The 17,203-nt window shown below is 25.8% G+C and overlaps 1 protein-coding gene across 1 annotated transcript in view; it reads left to right on the top strand.

Moving 5' to 3' along the window:
• The window catches only part of LOC129989399 (nephrin-like), a 590,283-nt gene that overhangs the window by 554,531 nt on the left and 18,549 nt on the right, over positions 1-17,203 (top strand). Inside the window, exons 12-13 of the mRNA XM_056097917.1 lie at positions 3,355-3,385; positions 16,960-17,030. Coding sequence (XP_055953892.1) covers positions 3,355-3,385; positions 16,960-17,030 — 102 coding nt within the window. The remainder of the gene's footprint in view (positions 1-3,354; positions 3,386-16,959; positions 17,031-17,203) is intronic.

The raw sequence follows: 17,203 nt of genomic DNA, 5'->3' as shown, positions 1-17,203 counted from the left end.
GTCCATTTGGATGCCTCTACAGATGGATGACACGGGCGCTTCCGCAATGGTTCTGGGACGAAGGCCTTCCCTTCCAAGAAGGAGATAATGTGCCAAAACAGGCAAGATTCCCTGAATGGGACATAGTTTTAGAGCCTGAAAAAAGTGTCTCGTTCCGGGTGCTCAAGAATTCGTTGTTATAACGCCCCTTCTGTTCGATCTCCTAATAATTCTACATGGATTTGGGCAAAGGAGATAAAGATATTAGATGAAAGAATTTTTGAAAATGATGAATTTCATTCCCTTAATATTTCAGTCCTGTTCTAGTTAATTCAGAGACCATTCTCTGTCAAGGGAAGAGATCTAAAAACTATTCCGTTTGTTACTTGAATAGTATCTAGTTTCTGGTAATGGTATGAATAGTTAAATCAAATTTGTTTATCTTTTCCGCTAATAATTCGAAATTCCCTTCATAGGTTAAATATATGTAAGAATTGCTTTGCTTTACCAATTGTTCGGAATTCCTTACAATTTTGCTCTATTATAGATTCTTTGGTCTTATTATTACATTAATTAGTCCATTATATTGCAATTGTATATAAGGACGTGCAAGAGTACGAAATAGAATAATTTTCTTAAAGATTTTTCCGTTGTTCATATTTTATCAAATATTCTCTTATTATTTTAGATCTCAATATCAATATGATATTATACTTTTATATTTAAATACGTTTAATAGTCAACAAGTTAATATAGTTTTTTAATTCCTTTAATGAAGTCATAAAATAAAAAAAATGAATTTTAATTTGTTAAAAAGCATAAGCATCGTAATATTTTCCGTACTGTCGTATATACAACATGAATTTAAAATGACATGACCAAATCCCCAGTGAAAAGTACTATTGAAATATTATAATTTCATTTGTATAATTTTCTCTCCTATTTTTTGTAATTGATTTAAATAACTATTTATAAAATGAAACTTAATCAAACAATCAGTAATTTTTTATATATATTTATTTGCAAAAAAGAAAATATATATATATCAACACCCTTTGCATTTAAAGTCATACAAAAGCTATAAATATTTTATTAGCATGAGCTTTAAAAAGAGCAAAATATCGCCAATAAATGATTGGTTCACAACTAGTCTAGAATATTATTATGTGATTCATAATTTGCATCTTATTTTTTTTTTTTACTTGTATTTTTTTTTTTTTTTTAGTTTGTATTTCACTTATTATCTGAAGTAAACAAAAAGACATAGAATTTCAGAAAATTTAAGCTTAGGATTTTATATATTTATAGAATTAAAATATATTATTTATCATTGACATAATATTTAACTTCAATGTTTAGAAATCCTACATTAGGAACAGTAATGTGAAATTTCTTACCTATTTTCCCAATTTTAAACCCTTTTGCATCAAACAACATAAAAATAATATCGAATTTTTGCCATAAAAATCAGCGATATTTTTGAGCTTGCAGCATGTATTGCGATTAAATTCATTACAAAAATATTTAGACTTATTTATGAGATTTGTAGATAAATAACCCTTAAAAGATAGATAAATAGTGAAAATAAATGATAGTAGATAAATATTTATTGATACCTATTTGGAGTTAACGTTAAAATGGACATGCCTAAAATTCGTGTGAGAAATCTTGAAAAAAATAATTAACGCCCATCTTAAAGAAAAAGCTATGAAAAATTTCAAAGTATTTTTGTTCGTAAATAATCATACCTCTATTTTGAGAAATTCAGATTCTTTTTATTTTTTTTTTTCAGAGGAATTTGTATCAACAAATTGTCAAAATTCTAATTCCTCATTTTGCGAAAAAGCACTATTTTATAGAAACACAATGGAAATTCGCACAGAAAAATCTTTATTAAAAATGGTTCATTTTTTTTGTTGCCATTCTTTGAGTTAGTAATCCCAGCCCATGCAATTTTCTTTAAGAATCCAGTAATTCTATAAATAAATATGTTAGTTAAATTGAACATAAGACTTTTACAATCAATTTTATCGCATAAACTAGATCTCCAAACTAGACTTTCCATTCGTACTAATTAATACTACGTAATTAATAATTAATACTAATAACGTATTAATTAATTTTACAACATACATATTATAATGCCTGTATAGGTAGGTTAATACAATGTGTATAACATTTCGATTATGAGTAAAACATATACATATCTTATGAAAATAAAGATGACATAGGGAAATTTCAGATTTCTTGAATTAATTCTTTTAATTCATCGACCTTTAATTATTTTTTGGATAGTGATTACAATAAAATAGCATTATAGAATCTTGATTATGTGATATTGATTTTTTTAAGCGCCTCCATCATAAACAATACATAAAATTTGTATGCCGTGCAATTAATGCTTATAAAAAGTGATTATGCAAAATTAACACTTCATCCTCTCTATAAAACAAGAATGACGATTCAATCACTATGTGACGAATTTAATCTTTTCTGGCGATTGGACTTATGAAAACAAGAATGACAATTATATCTTTGTGATGATGGGAAGTTTTAAGAATATTCTGCTACATTTATTGATCTTCTAATGAAAATTTATGAAATACTTGTTTTCATAAATTTTCATTAGAAAATTAAGAAGAAGGTTCATAAATAATCATTCATAAATTTTCATAAATTTCATTTCCTAAATTCCATTCAATTTCTACATTCATTATATATAACTATTCAAAAACAGTTACATATTTTTCTTTATGTTGTGACTGATAATAGTGTATTATATGGAACAAAATACAATGCGCGGTCCAATTATAAACTATAGATTTTAGATAAATTATTGGTATATAGAAATTTGGACCTACTAAAATAAGGGCAACTTAATATTATTTTAAGCTTTATTATACGAATTATAATTTTCGAAAATTTATATATTGAATAACCTTTAGCTCGTAGAAGAAAATAATGGAAATTTTAAGAAATTCTTGCATGGTGGACAGTATTTTTATATTGTGCCCAAATTACTTTTTTTTATTAATAAAAATATTTTTTACAGTAAAATAAAATATAAATTTTTTATGCAGAAAATCTTAAGATAATTTAAGCTATCTTGTGAATTTAATCCTAAATTAATAAAAATAAAAATTTTGAATTATCAACTCTTACATGAATTGTAAAGTAGCATTTTAAATATATCATTTTGATGCACTACATGGTTTAAATTTTGTTTCAAATTCAAATTTTAACTTTTCTTTCACTTAATTTTTATTTCTATAAAAATCTTGCATTATATATATATATATACACACATAAAGTTTAATAATTTTCATACAAGTTATTTTGTTTCGTATAATTTATGGATTTTATTAATATTTTTAGGTAAAAATGAAGACAAAGCTTCAGAGGAAAAGTAAGTAATATTTAATATTTTTATTCTAAAATATTTTTCGCAACATCATTCTTTAAAATTTTGCATTACGTATTTACGCATGCATTTTTGAATTTATAAAATTCATGAAATTAGAAAACGATATCTTACTATTTTTTTCATTTTCAAATGATACATTTAGATATTTATTATTTATTTATCTCCATGCGCTTTTGATTAACTCTGAGTTTGTTTCAATTGTGAACACTGAGAGAATTTGATTATTGCAAAACTTTAAATATAAATTCATGTATCTATCTGTATTTAAATAAGTAAAATATAAATTAACCCCATTTTTTTTTAAATTCGTATTTTAAAACCTTAAAAATTTGTTTAAGTAATTTTGATTTTTTGTTCAGCATTAGTATCAAATAATGAAACCTACAATAGATTAAAATGACCGTCCTAAAATGAGAGACATCTTTGAAACATCCACATACAGATGAAGGAGAGTTCTTAAGACAGTGAAGAAAAATTTCGAATGTCGTGTTTTACTAAAATTGGAGCTTGATTTATAATAATATGTTTTGCCAAATCTTTTACAAGAGATTTAGATATTTTACTTCATATCCATAAGATGTCATTTTTACTTTTATTTCCAATTTTTCTTGTAAAGAATAAAATGCTTCTTTGTTCAGAATTTGAATGCTATGAAAAGTATAATTTTGTGTATATCTATTTTCATCATACTGACTTATGCCACATATATAAAACATTTTGGCGAAATTTGTGACATACAAAATGTCACAAATTTCGCCATTGCTATGAATTGATAAATTCAAGATGAGTGTTGAGGATTCAATTATTTTGATATATATATATATATATATATATATAATATAAGTAATCAAAATATAAGCATTATATAATTAAAACCTATCATTGAAACAATCTAACATTAAAATTACTTCGGAATCGCAACTAAAAAATTATTTTTGAATCAAACTAAAAACTAAAAACAGAACTAGCATTATGTAACTAAAACCTATTATTGAAACAATCTAAAATTGAAATTATTCGGAACTAAGTTATTTCGGAATCGAAACTAAACTCGCAACTATTTTATTTGGTTTAATTTTGATACTTTTTTTCCTATTAATTTGAATTTTATTACAATTATATAATATATATATATATATATATATATATATATATATATATTTTCAGGGCTTATTTTCAAGATTTGTAAATGTTACTGCAAATTATATAATGCTTCTACTCTAGAGGATTTAGATGCATCAATTTTTCGCGTTTAGGATCATTTAAATGCATAATATTTTGCCTTAAATCATTTTAAGGCATAATATTTTGTATTGGTGATTTTTAAGAAATATTATAATTTCTGAAATCTTAAAATATTAATCAAACGGTAAACTATCAATATATATTTATCTTTAAATCGGTGAGCTGTATGCGTGTCTCTTGTACATTTTAGCACATTTTTTTGCCTTTTTATACAAGTTGAGATTCCTCTGCCTAAAAATATCGAAAAATACATTTCACAAAATATATGATGACCTTAAAATAAAAATGATTGATTACATGAGTCTTATCATCAGCTAAATAATTATCGATTACTTTTAATGAGTTTTACTGCCTCATTTAATTTTTAACTTCTAACAATTTTAAATATTTCGCACCCAGGTTTAAACGAACCTTATAAGAAAGCTAAAATTACACAATATTATTGAGAACGATTCGATTTATATATATATATATATATATATATATATATATATATATATATATATATATACATTTTTTTCATTCATTAATTTTTTTTCTTTCATTTTTTAATTCTTTTTTTTTCTTTCTCTATTTTCAAAATTTTTATTCATTACCTTATTTACCATTCAAGCTTTGTCAGTTGTAATTAAAATTAAAGATTTAATCTAAGTGCATTTTCAGATCCTGCACTGTACGATCTTCATAGTCGTGATAAGAATCATAATCTCTAAAATATAAACATACTAGACATATCGATTTTTGACTCCTATTTTTTAGCATGAATATTTTCACATTGCTCGCCATTGTTTAGAAAAGTTTTAATAAAATAGAAGTTTAATTACAAAAAAGAACTATGCATATATATATTTAAGAATGACTATTTTTTCCTGCGGCATTATTAGTTTTTGAATTGTATGGATATTTCGAAGACATCAATGATAATTAAATATAAGTTATGTAAAAAAATTATAGAAAAAAATATATAATATAATCTTATAAATTCCATCAAATGATAGAATACAATATAAAAATGATTTTGACATTTCACAATGAAATTTACTATCATAATTCAAATATAGTTTCATAATAAATAGCATAACACCTTTAAAAGAAGGTAGAATTTAGTAGAATTCCACCAATGTATTTGAATGATTATTTATTTGCGTAGAAAAGCTGAAGCTGTTACTTTCTATTAGAAATTATTTAACCCTAATTAAATCTTAGTTACAGAACCAAATTATTTCGTACTCAAAATCTCTTTTTAAAAATTTTGATTTTACTTCAATTTTTTTAAGTTACATTATTTTCAAAGAAAATAATACATATTTACGTAGGGACAGTTTGTTCCTTTCTAATCCTCATTAAAGTATTAATTAAAATTAATTAATCGGATCATTTATTTTCGGATCAGATCATTTACTTCGTTAATTAAGATCTCGAGTAGTCTTGAATGGCTTTCCATTGTAACAGAAAACACGTATCACTCTGGAAAGACTTATTTCATTATTTATTTCAAGAGTAGATAAAAAGAAGAGAAATAAAAATAACAATTAAAAATACGACTGTTCTTTTTTTCCCCCTCGTTTTAGTTATTGAATTAAAGATATTTATCAATAATTGATTTACATTTTCTTTCAAATTAATGAAAGAGTTTTTGAGCTCTAATTACTATAATTAATGTTTCAGAGAGTATATTACCTTCTAAAATATTATCATCTCAATAAAAATAAATTTCTGAATCATTATTGGAAAAATTTCTTCTTGGAATTTCTGATAGAGAACTATTGACTGTTAGATAACGTCGAAGCAAACGCCAAAAATGTGTTTTTAAAAACAAGATCATAAAGGGGTATTAGTACAGAGAACAATGCTTAGAGGATTAATGTTTTATCCCCTTTGTAATTCATTTGAAGATAAGATACGTAGAAACTTAATGGTGCTGTAGACATTTAAATGATGTAGAGAATTTCATAAAAAATTATAATTTTAGTCACACCATTTTTTAAATAATATATTTAAAGAATTTAATTCATCATATTTAAATAATGTTCTTGATATTTATTATGAACAGAATTAAACATTATATATGCAAGCAAAAATCGAAGGAAACATAGAAAAAAAATAAAGCTTTCAGTCATGGAAAGGATAGGAGCGAGAGTTTTATTTCCTTGCCTTGGCAAATGATATTGAAGTCAAAACTTAGATAATCCACACTTCTCTGGTCTTTAAATCCATCCATAAGGACAAGAAACTATAATAAATTAATTACAAAGACATAATTAATAAAATGCAAGCAATATTAAATATCGTATGTGATTAATGGAAAATCATCGTGATTTTTAGGTTTGTTCTTGCTTGACCATATAAGAAATGATCTAATATTTAAGTATGTCGTCATCTACGAGGTCATATGAAAAATACTTTCGGAGTTTATTAAGGTAACAAACAGTGGAAAATCCTTAATGCCTTAACTGTGCATTATATGTATTATTACATGAGTGAATATAACATTTTGTATTATAATATTTATCATTCAGAAAATCATAAAAATTAGTGATCTAACCTTGGACTAAATATATCATTCAATATTGGATGGTTAAAAAAGAAAATGATTGATTTTCACCATATTTATTAACTAGATTTATTTCATATTTGTAAATATAGAGTACTATGGTTGAATTTTCCCTCATTTCTAGATAAACCAGAATTTTGATTTTTTTTAAAAAAATGGTTTAAGAAGAAAATATACCGTTTCAATATTTTTGGAATTTAGTAATATGGTAATGTAATAAAATTTTGTATACGTCATAGTCGAATCACTTAGTAATGCATTTTAAATTAGGGTTAAATTATATGAGTAAGTTCATGATGTAAATATGAATGCTAAATATTTTTCTTGACACATTTGCATCTTACTCTCATCTTATCACTTGTTATGAAGGGATTGAATTTCCTCTCATTTCAAAGGAACGAATTAAGAAGACACGCTAATTAAGAAGAATACATTGAGAACATGGTATATATTAATTAAGAACTTCTATCTTTGTTTGCACTTAAGAATATTACAATATGAACGTTTAGTACTAAATAAATGCTTTTCACAATATTCATTTAAAAAAAAAATTTCCTCCAATTATTGCAAAATATCCTAATGTAAATATTTAAATTTTAATGAATTTTCGGATTGTATATTCGTATTATCAAGTTTCACATCAGATAAAAAAACAGAATCAAAACATGACCGGAAAGTATACAGTATGCACAATTAAGTTAAGTGCGAAATTATCCATAAAATGGATGATTAACGTAACTTAAAGCGAAATTAAAGTAAATAAATTTTAAAAGTAAAAAAAGTAAATGTATTGTAAAAAAATGCTATTCTAGCTTCAGAATTATTCACATTCGTGATTTTTTTATCAACTTTTCTGGATTATATAAAAGACCCCCAGAGATTGCTCACGTTTATCGTATTTTAAAGTATGGCATTCTTAACTTCAAAAATAATGTTTGAAATCGCCAACCATGTTTAACCGTCAATACATAAATCTATCTAAAAACTGTCCATCTTTTAAAAATATTCAATTTATTATGACAGCTGAAAACTTTAATAATCTACAAATTGTGTTTATTTGAAATGTTTACGAGTTTAATAATACTGATTATTGTGAGCATTGGATATTATATTATAAAAAAATACTAATAATTTTATTTTATGAGTTGGAAACATATTTGTAGGATTATATAAATTGTTAAAAAAACTAATTTTTTGCTTGTCATGTTTAAACATATTTAAAGTATACTAAATTTTATATTTTGAAAGCCATTAATGATTATAAAAAAGGGGACTGATTTGAATAGACAATATAAGAAAATAATAAAAAAAAAATGTTTATAAATCTTACAACTACACTATTTCGAAACTTGAAACTTGGTCAACAAACTAACAACAATTGTGCATAGTTTTGCGACTTATATTTTCAAACATGTATAAAGTTATATCCGCAATAGCAAACTAAATGCATGAAGCTCGGTGAAAAATGGTTAATTAGAACTTACAAATGTAGTTTGGAATACATATTGATAGTTTTTGATAAACATTTCGAAAATATTTATAATTTTATTTTTAACTGTAATTTGGTATAAATGTAAACTTTTGAAATCATAAAAAAAAAGTATTTTATATTATTTCGCATAACATAAAATAATTTGTTTTGTAAAACATACCATAAAAATCATCAATTCATACTTAAACACATTACTAAATTTGGTACAGTCTTACATAAAAATTAAAATTTATCTCAATTTAAACATCATTAAGATGAAAACATTTAGATTTCATTTAAAAGATGCCGATTTTTCAAAAATAGATTGTCACATTGAGTATATTTTGTTCTTCTAATCTTCATAAAGCATTCATATCCATTTCTTATGATTATTTTTTGAAGCAAGCGACTTTAATTGGGAAATCTCCATCATTATTATAAGATAACTGAAGCACACCATTTTAACGACATCATCAACAGATTAGTAGCATGTGTCGCAAGTGAGCTCTGATTAGCATGGGATGCAACTATAAATCTCAGCGCCGGCAAGAAAGCCCTTTACGAGTGAATCAGAGACACTTGTAACGAGCTGATTCTGATTATCGATTACCAGAAAGGGACTTCGATAATCGTACCTCGTGGACACAACATAGAGACAAACGAAGCGAAAAGTGCTTGCGCGCATTCAAAAGCTTGTTATTAAACACCAGCGACTTAGAGAACGATGGTTCTGCTTCGTTATCTATCTGCTTCGGTATTTTGTCCCGGGATATTTTATCCAAGGAGACTGGTCCACAAAATGAGCTTCGTTAAGTCTCCTCATAAACAGAAATGACCACCAGGCATTATGGTTGTAGAATCATAATTTCGCTTTTGTGATGATAAGAAAATTTCTTTTCTTTCCATTTTGGCTTTTAAAAATTGTCATCGTTCCTCCGCTGTACACATAATTACAGCAGTAAAAGCTGAAAATGTATTTTTCAGTTGCCTCTCGCACTTCCTCACCGGAGGAAGGTGCTGGAGCATGTTAAGGGAGGCAGTAGGAAGCTTTTAGACTTTAAAGCATCCAACAATTTATTATCTGTAAAAATAGAGTCAAGATAATCAAACTTCGAAGACCATAAAATCTGCTGAGATCGTAAATGAATAATTCTCCGTCGGGATGCTCGTGAGCGCACAGACATAATAAATTAAGCCTCTGAATGAAATGCTTGTGTGAACTTTTGAATTAACTTTTTTTTTCTGTTGGTTCAAATGGTTTGGTTGATGTTAAATGAGTTTTTTATCATCAGTGATTGAACTAAAAGTAAGCTCTGCATATGTTTGTTTAAGTGCTAATAAATTAGCTACAGCAGTGATTGTCTGTTGGAAAATGATTGCTTTCTCATTGTAACTAGTGGTATTTTCTTATTATGCAAAATGTGTTTTTGCAATGAGGTTATGGACTAGAAATAATTGCATTTGGATCATAAATAATAATTCTTTAACCGGTTTTTAATGTTCACATTATTTGCACTGAAGCTGAATAAAGCATTTTTAAGTAAATAAATAAACATAATTTTGAATCATTTTATATAATATTTTATTTATATGAGCATAAGCTTTTCTTTTTTAATAAGCTTTGGTATCAAATGAGAATCCTGTACTTAATATTCAACTAAATTTAAGGACCACGCATATAAAGGAGTCTATAAATAACGTTAAATTCACGAGTAATTGTGTGCGGAACCAAATAATTCTCCTTTCATTTGAATATACTGAGATTTCATTCATTAATTCAAATTGAAAATTAATGTGTTTTTATATTAAACGGCACTTTAAATATAAATATGAGCATTACATGTATTTGGAGTTATATATTCAAACCAGTATTAAGGGTAAAATATAATTTCTACTAAACTAAGTATAAATTCAATGTGTAAATGAAGACACCGTGGTATTAAAACTAGCTTGGAGATTATTTTGATGAATATTATCAGCCGATTACGATATTCGTTTTTGTGAAGCTATATATTCTGATGAGTATAATTTCATTTCTGTAAAAAAATCCTAATGATATTAAATATAAATTTATACATACCGGGTGATTATAGAAAGACTATCCCAATATATGAGAGTGTAACTATCATACTATTCACAGGAACGTATAAAATTTTGGTTCAAGGTATTTTTAGATATGCTTTCAAGAATCATAAACAAAAAAAAGTTAAACTCTGGCAGGTACGGTTACATTGACAAAACTGCAAAATTTTGAAATGGTAACACCAACATTTTTATCAAAATGTGTAATCCATTTCCATTTGAAAAATTTAGAAATTTTGTCGCAATAACAATAACTGTTAGGGTTTCATTACTGTTTTTCATATGATTCCTGAACACATACGTCAAAATATCTTGAACCAAGATTTTATTTTGTTTTTGTGAATAGTATGATAGTTATGGCATCATACATTGATTGTGTTTTTATAATCACCTGGAATATGTTGATCAATGTAAAGTACACTGCAAAGCAGTTCCATAGAATGTTTTATTTTTGATTGTACGCATGGCATTAGTATTATTTTATGTGTCTACCCGAAAGGAAACAAGTCTCGTATAAAACTATGGAGAAAATTGGAAACTAGTCTCGTATAAAATTATGGAGAAAATTGGAAACTAGTCTCGTATAAAACTATAGAGAAAATTGGAAACTAGTCTCGTATAAAACTATGGGAAAAATTGGAAACAAGTCTCGTATAAAACTATGAGAAAGATTCATAAAAATATCTATAACATGCATAAAATTATATACCATGAAATGTAAAATAAATAGAAAATGTAGAATAATATAGAGTGACATAGAAAAATTTCTTAAATGTACGATGAAGGAGAAATTATAAGCTTCAACAAAAGCTTAATAATAATGAAATTTAAATTAAGACATACAATGACCCCTTATTTGGCACGTTGCTCAGATGGAACTTTTTCTTTTAAGTTATCGACATCATCAAATGCTTTAAATGGATTTCATATAAAAATACCTGCATAATAATGAAAAAAATTAATTAATTACATAATTATTTATTTAAAAAGTCAAAGAACATGTAAATATTTTTAAAAAAAATCTTTTTATTAATTATTTGCACTTAAAAAAAATTGTTTAACCCTTTCTAAGGTCATGGGAAGTATGCTTCCCACCAAATTTATCAATTTTGGTATGAAACTATGTAGGTTGGCATAAGTTCTGACAAATCTTTTTAGAAAGAACAGAATCTTAGATGCTTCAGTTCTTTATCTCAGACAAAATGGTGTGTCTTGATTTGTTACTTAATTATTTATTAACCAAATTAATTAATTAATCAATTTAAATTTATCTAATAAGCTAAATTATTCCTTTTTCTTATTCTAATTTCAAGTCCAAAAGTATTTTAACATAATATGACTATAAAAAAACGGCCCTTTAAAGGGTCAATGCAATTTTTCATCATTTAAGAATAAAGGGCTTAAACTAGAAATAATATTAACTACTTATAATAATAAAATATAAGTACAATTACATCATCAACATCTAAAGGAAACAGTAATTTTAGAGAAAAGAATTAAAACAACTCTATACTTCATAGGTTAACAAATATAAACTATCAATTTTTTTATATTAACGTGCTTAAAAATTAGCTAAAAGTATAACTCCAGAGTTTCATAAATGCCCGTAAAAGATGATGTAAATTCTTCAACTGATAGAATACGAATAAGCACCTTCTTATATTCAATATTGAACTATTTATCTATTGAAAAATACATGCTGTTTTAAGATAAGTAACACATTCAGTCAAAAAAAAAGAATTGTCTGCCTCCTAAAATCAGGCTGTTCAAATATGTATGGATTTTCCTATCCTCTACCACATTCTTCGTAGGAAGCGAAATAACCATCGCTTTTTATCCAGCGTATTTCATTGTTTACAGCACTTGTGAAGCATCAACTACAGCATCAAGACATGGCAGAGTCAAATATTTTCCGGATAGTATCCTTTCGTTTTCCTTTTCCATTGTCAAGGGACCATTCTCCTTGCTTGCGTTCATTTTATATTCCCTAGCTTAAATGTCTTCGAATTCTTACTCTCAGAGCCCATCATTCACATATATTTCCTTCGGCAGGCGCATATTTCATGTTAAGTTGCGGTTTCTCTAGAAAGTGTTATCAAACTGGATATTGCTTTCCACATTCAGTGGAATTTTAAATCCCATTCCATTTTATTGCTACTTCGGATAATGCGTCTTTATTCTTCAAGAAACATATTGCAGTTGAGTATAAGGGTATTTTAAATAATATATCATTTGGAGAATATTTCTTAATAAATCTTTTACCTAGCTATAGTTGCTTTATAAATTGTTGTCTGAAGATCATTCTTAAGGTTATCTGCAAATAGGTACTGTTTAAGGAAATCATTATTTGCTCTTAAAAGAATGACAGCTGAATGTACATTGTATTTCTACATGATAAATGGGTAAACGTCGAATTACTAGTTTGGTGTATTTATTTATTTGCGCTTTGTTTGGTTGAAAGATAGAACATTTCAATCTCTATTACTCGAGCTGCTACCAAGGTGAAATTTTTAAAAGCGTTCTCATACTTAAAATAAATTTATTAGTTTAAATAACTGATTATTGAGCCTTGAAAATCATATTGATAACTGCTTTGCTACTTTATTATATTTTGATATAGTATTCAAAATATGCATTTTTTCCTACCTGCTTTCCAATTAAGAAATATTGATCAATTATTTAATCATAAAATATGAATATTTAAAAACATTTGATTTGGTATCTATAACAAATAAAGCCTCGTTTTCATATAAATTTTCCTCTCCCCGTATAATCTTTTCTATACTTAATTAGATGGTTGTTTAAGCTAAAAATACTTCTCGGTTTAATATTTATAATTCAAGAATTATTTTATTTGTTTTAATACACATATTTACTTTATTGTCTGAAACTTTTTCCTTTAAAATCAGAGCATCATTTCAAACAACCGATTTTTAAACACCATCTAACTTTCTCCATGATATATAATTGCCAATATAGCACTTCAAATGATTTGATGGCCATATCAAAACCAAGCAAATCTCTCATTGGACATAATTTTTTATATTGGAGATATTGAAAGCTAATATCATATAATTTTTAATAATAAGCCAGTATCATATATTTTTTAATAAGCTAATATCATATAATTTTTGAAATTTTAATTTTTCTATATGAATATGTGCTTAACCTTAAAGTGGTGAATTCTATGTTTGCCCCTTCTATAGTTTATCATATTTTTATGCCTTTTTAAAGAAGATGAGATTCCTCTACCTAAAAATCTCTCAAAATACCTTTGACAACACGTATGTTGCCGCTAAAATTAAAATGATTGATTACATGTAACTTAACATTAGCTTCATAATCACCGATTACTTTCATGAGTTTGACAAGTCTCATTTAATTTTTCACTGCTAACAACTTCAAATATTTCACAACTAGATTTAATGAACTTTATAAGGATGTTAAAAACACCCAATTTTACTGAGAAAGATTCGAATTTTTCAAAATAATGCTTTTTGTAGTTTGTCTTGTTAAAACTAATTAAATACGTGCCTTTTTTATATGTTTTTTTTATTTGTGAGAGAGAAAAATTTCAAAATTTTCATTCTTTAAAATAAAGTCATTCTTTAAATCATTTGAACCAAGTGATTTTTTAAAACATCACTTAATTTCCTTACTGATTTATGGAAAATTTAAAAGATTAACTTAAGTATCCAAACATAACAAACGGCAATTTGGGGTAAAAGAACGCTTAACAAATTGGCTGGGAAGGCTACCTTTAAAGATAATTAAAAAACATAGCTATTATTTTACACTGAGTTTACAACTTAATTATTTATGACGAACCTTCCTTAAAATCTTCCATTTGCGTCTCGCTATTTGTAAACGGGATATATAAAAAATTATATTCACTTATATGGATTTTTATAGTATTCAAATTAGTAATATCCTTTAAAATTATGCCACTCCTGTATATTATTGTTTCGCGAAAAGCAAAACTTCCTTAAAATCGTAGTTTATTATTATTAAGTTCAGAAATCATATTCTTTACTTTTTTGTGTACGCTTTTCTGCCTGTTAGTAGAAACATTCCATAGTGTTTCCTCCTGTTTTTTTTTTCTTCGCTATGTTAATTCTTTGTACTTTTCCCCTATTTCCTTCTCAGACACAATGACTTTGAATGACCTTACATATTAAATAGTTTCATATTAATAGTTTGAATGACTTACATATTAAATGTGGGACTACAAAATGAAAATCCCATAAAAAATAAACAATCGTGTTTGGAATAGTATCTCTTTCTTCTTGAAAGCATATGAAATATTCTTTCGATAATTATTTTTGAAATTATTGCGCACATACTAAAGAAAAACGTTGAATTTTCGTAATTTTTATATTTAATTGTAAATTTTAAGAAATAATTCATTCTAAAATTCGATACTAAAAGAATTGGCCAACAAACGCAGTTCAGAAAGCGATATGCAAATTTCACGCCGTAAATGTCTTTAGAAATAGAATAAATATGAAACATGATATTTTCTGGAAAAACAGGTGTAAGAGGTTTAAAATATTTGCATTATTAATTCAGTTCTTCTGTGTCATTTTAAGCAAACATGATTTAATATATTCTTTACTCTAATACAGGCCCAGTGACTAATTTCTAAACAGTTAATAATTGATATATACATTTCATTGGAAAAACGGTAAAATGAAGTAAAACACACTGTGCTATTCAGTTTCAGACGATAAATGTACTGATGAATTAGGAATTTTATATAGATAATCCGTCCTATGAATCATATTTTGTAAAATATTCTTGATAAATTGAGATTTTAAATAAAAAGTGAATTTCAATCTGTTACGACTGAAACTGAGTGAGTTCTGAAAATTTGAATGTTACTGTCTTATAAAAACGCGTTACCTAAAAAAACAAACGAAAAAAAAATGTCAAAGTTATTTTATTGAATATGATTCTTTAGGGTGAAAGGATTTGATAAAATTTAGACTTCATAATTCTTTCAGTAGTAAATTTCTGAGGCAAAACAAAATATTATCATTTATATCACTTAAATCCCTTTGAAAGTAAAGCTGAAAATTGAATTGTATGATGAATAAAAGACATTTTGATTGCATGTTTTTTTTTATATATTGCAAACATTGTAAATAAATTAATTCGTAGTGCTTATATGATTTCATTCCTGAACGATTCTATTTTCTATTCTCATATCAAAAAATATGTTGTTTGCAGCAAAGTAATTTTTGCCTTAGTAGAAATTTAATTACTACCATTTCCTTGTAAGGTTCAACTTATACGGGAGCTGATAAAAAATTAGAAATACAGAAGAACATGCTTCCTATTAAAATAATAAAACATTAATAGTATTAAATAAATATAAATAATAAAACATCCTATTAAATAATTTAAATATGTGGATTTTTAAAGAAACACGAGCTCTCAATTAAACTGTGATGAAAGATATCGGATCTAATCGAAAACAAGAATCTATTTCCAAGAAGTTTTCGAAGATGAAAAGTGAAATTTCCTCGAAACAATTATATTCTAAAGATTCGCAAAAATATAATATCTCAATTTACAGTATAAATAACTGGAATAAAGGACGGATAATTTTCTCGAATAAAATGGTTAAATTAAGGAAATTGTTAAGAATAATTGCAACTAAAGTAAACATACAGTATCAAATATCAAATTAAAAAGTGGAAGAATACTTTATTTTACCCCTCTAAAAATTTTCTTAACCAAAATAAATGATTTTTAGTTTAAAGAGCTTTGAAATGACCTTTCGCAATCGCGTCTTATTCCCAATCATCCTGTCTCATATTATTTTTGCTACGATATGAAATATATTGCCTAATAATATCATTTTTTATCTTATTCTGATATTCCAAAAATTGGTTAGATTGATATTTTTATGTGTTTCAAAATAATGTTACAAAAAAACCCAGCAAGATATAATATACTCAATATTCTTTTATAAAGCATTTAGAGAATATTGTTAAATCTTTCATATGAAATGTAATATATTCTACGAAAAAGGTATATGTATTTTCTTAATTTCTCTGAAGAATCAATAAAAGAAGAAAAAAAATGATGTCGAAACATCGATTGAATCTCATACAACTTTAAAATCTAGTTTATCGTAATTATTATTAACAACAAATATTTTGGCTGTATCTTCAATTTTTTTTTTTCATTTCTTTTCAGGACTCCATCGTGTTCAGAGACAGTGTTTGAAGGGAAACAAACAGATTTATTCTCAAAGAATTACCAAACTGGTGAGTAAAATAACAAGAAGAATTAATTTACCGAATTCTATTATTGTGATAAGGAATTTAAAAAAACACTCTTCGATATGAAAAAAATACATTCCAAAGTAAATTTAGCAAATAAATTTATTACCAAACAATACTTTCAAAATATCTTAATGCAATCAACACAAAATATACCG

The sequence above is a fragment of the Argiope bruennichi genome, chromosome 2, assembly GCF_947563725.1.
Source record: "Argiope bruennichi chromosome 2, qqArgBrue1.1, whole genome shotgun sequence".
Classification (NCBI taxonomy): Eukaryota; Metazoa; Arthropoda; class Arachnida; order Araneae; family Araneidae; genus Argiope; species Argiope bruennichi.
Note: the sequence above shows the minus strand (reverse complement) of the source record. Positions and strands in the feature narration are given on the sequence as shown.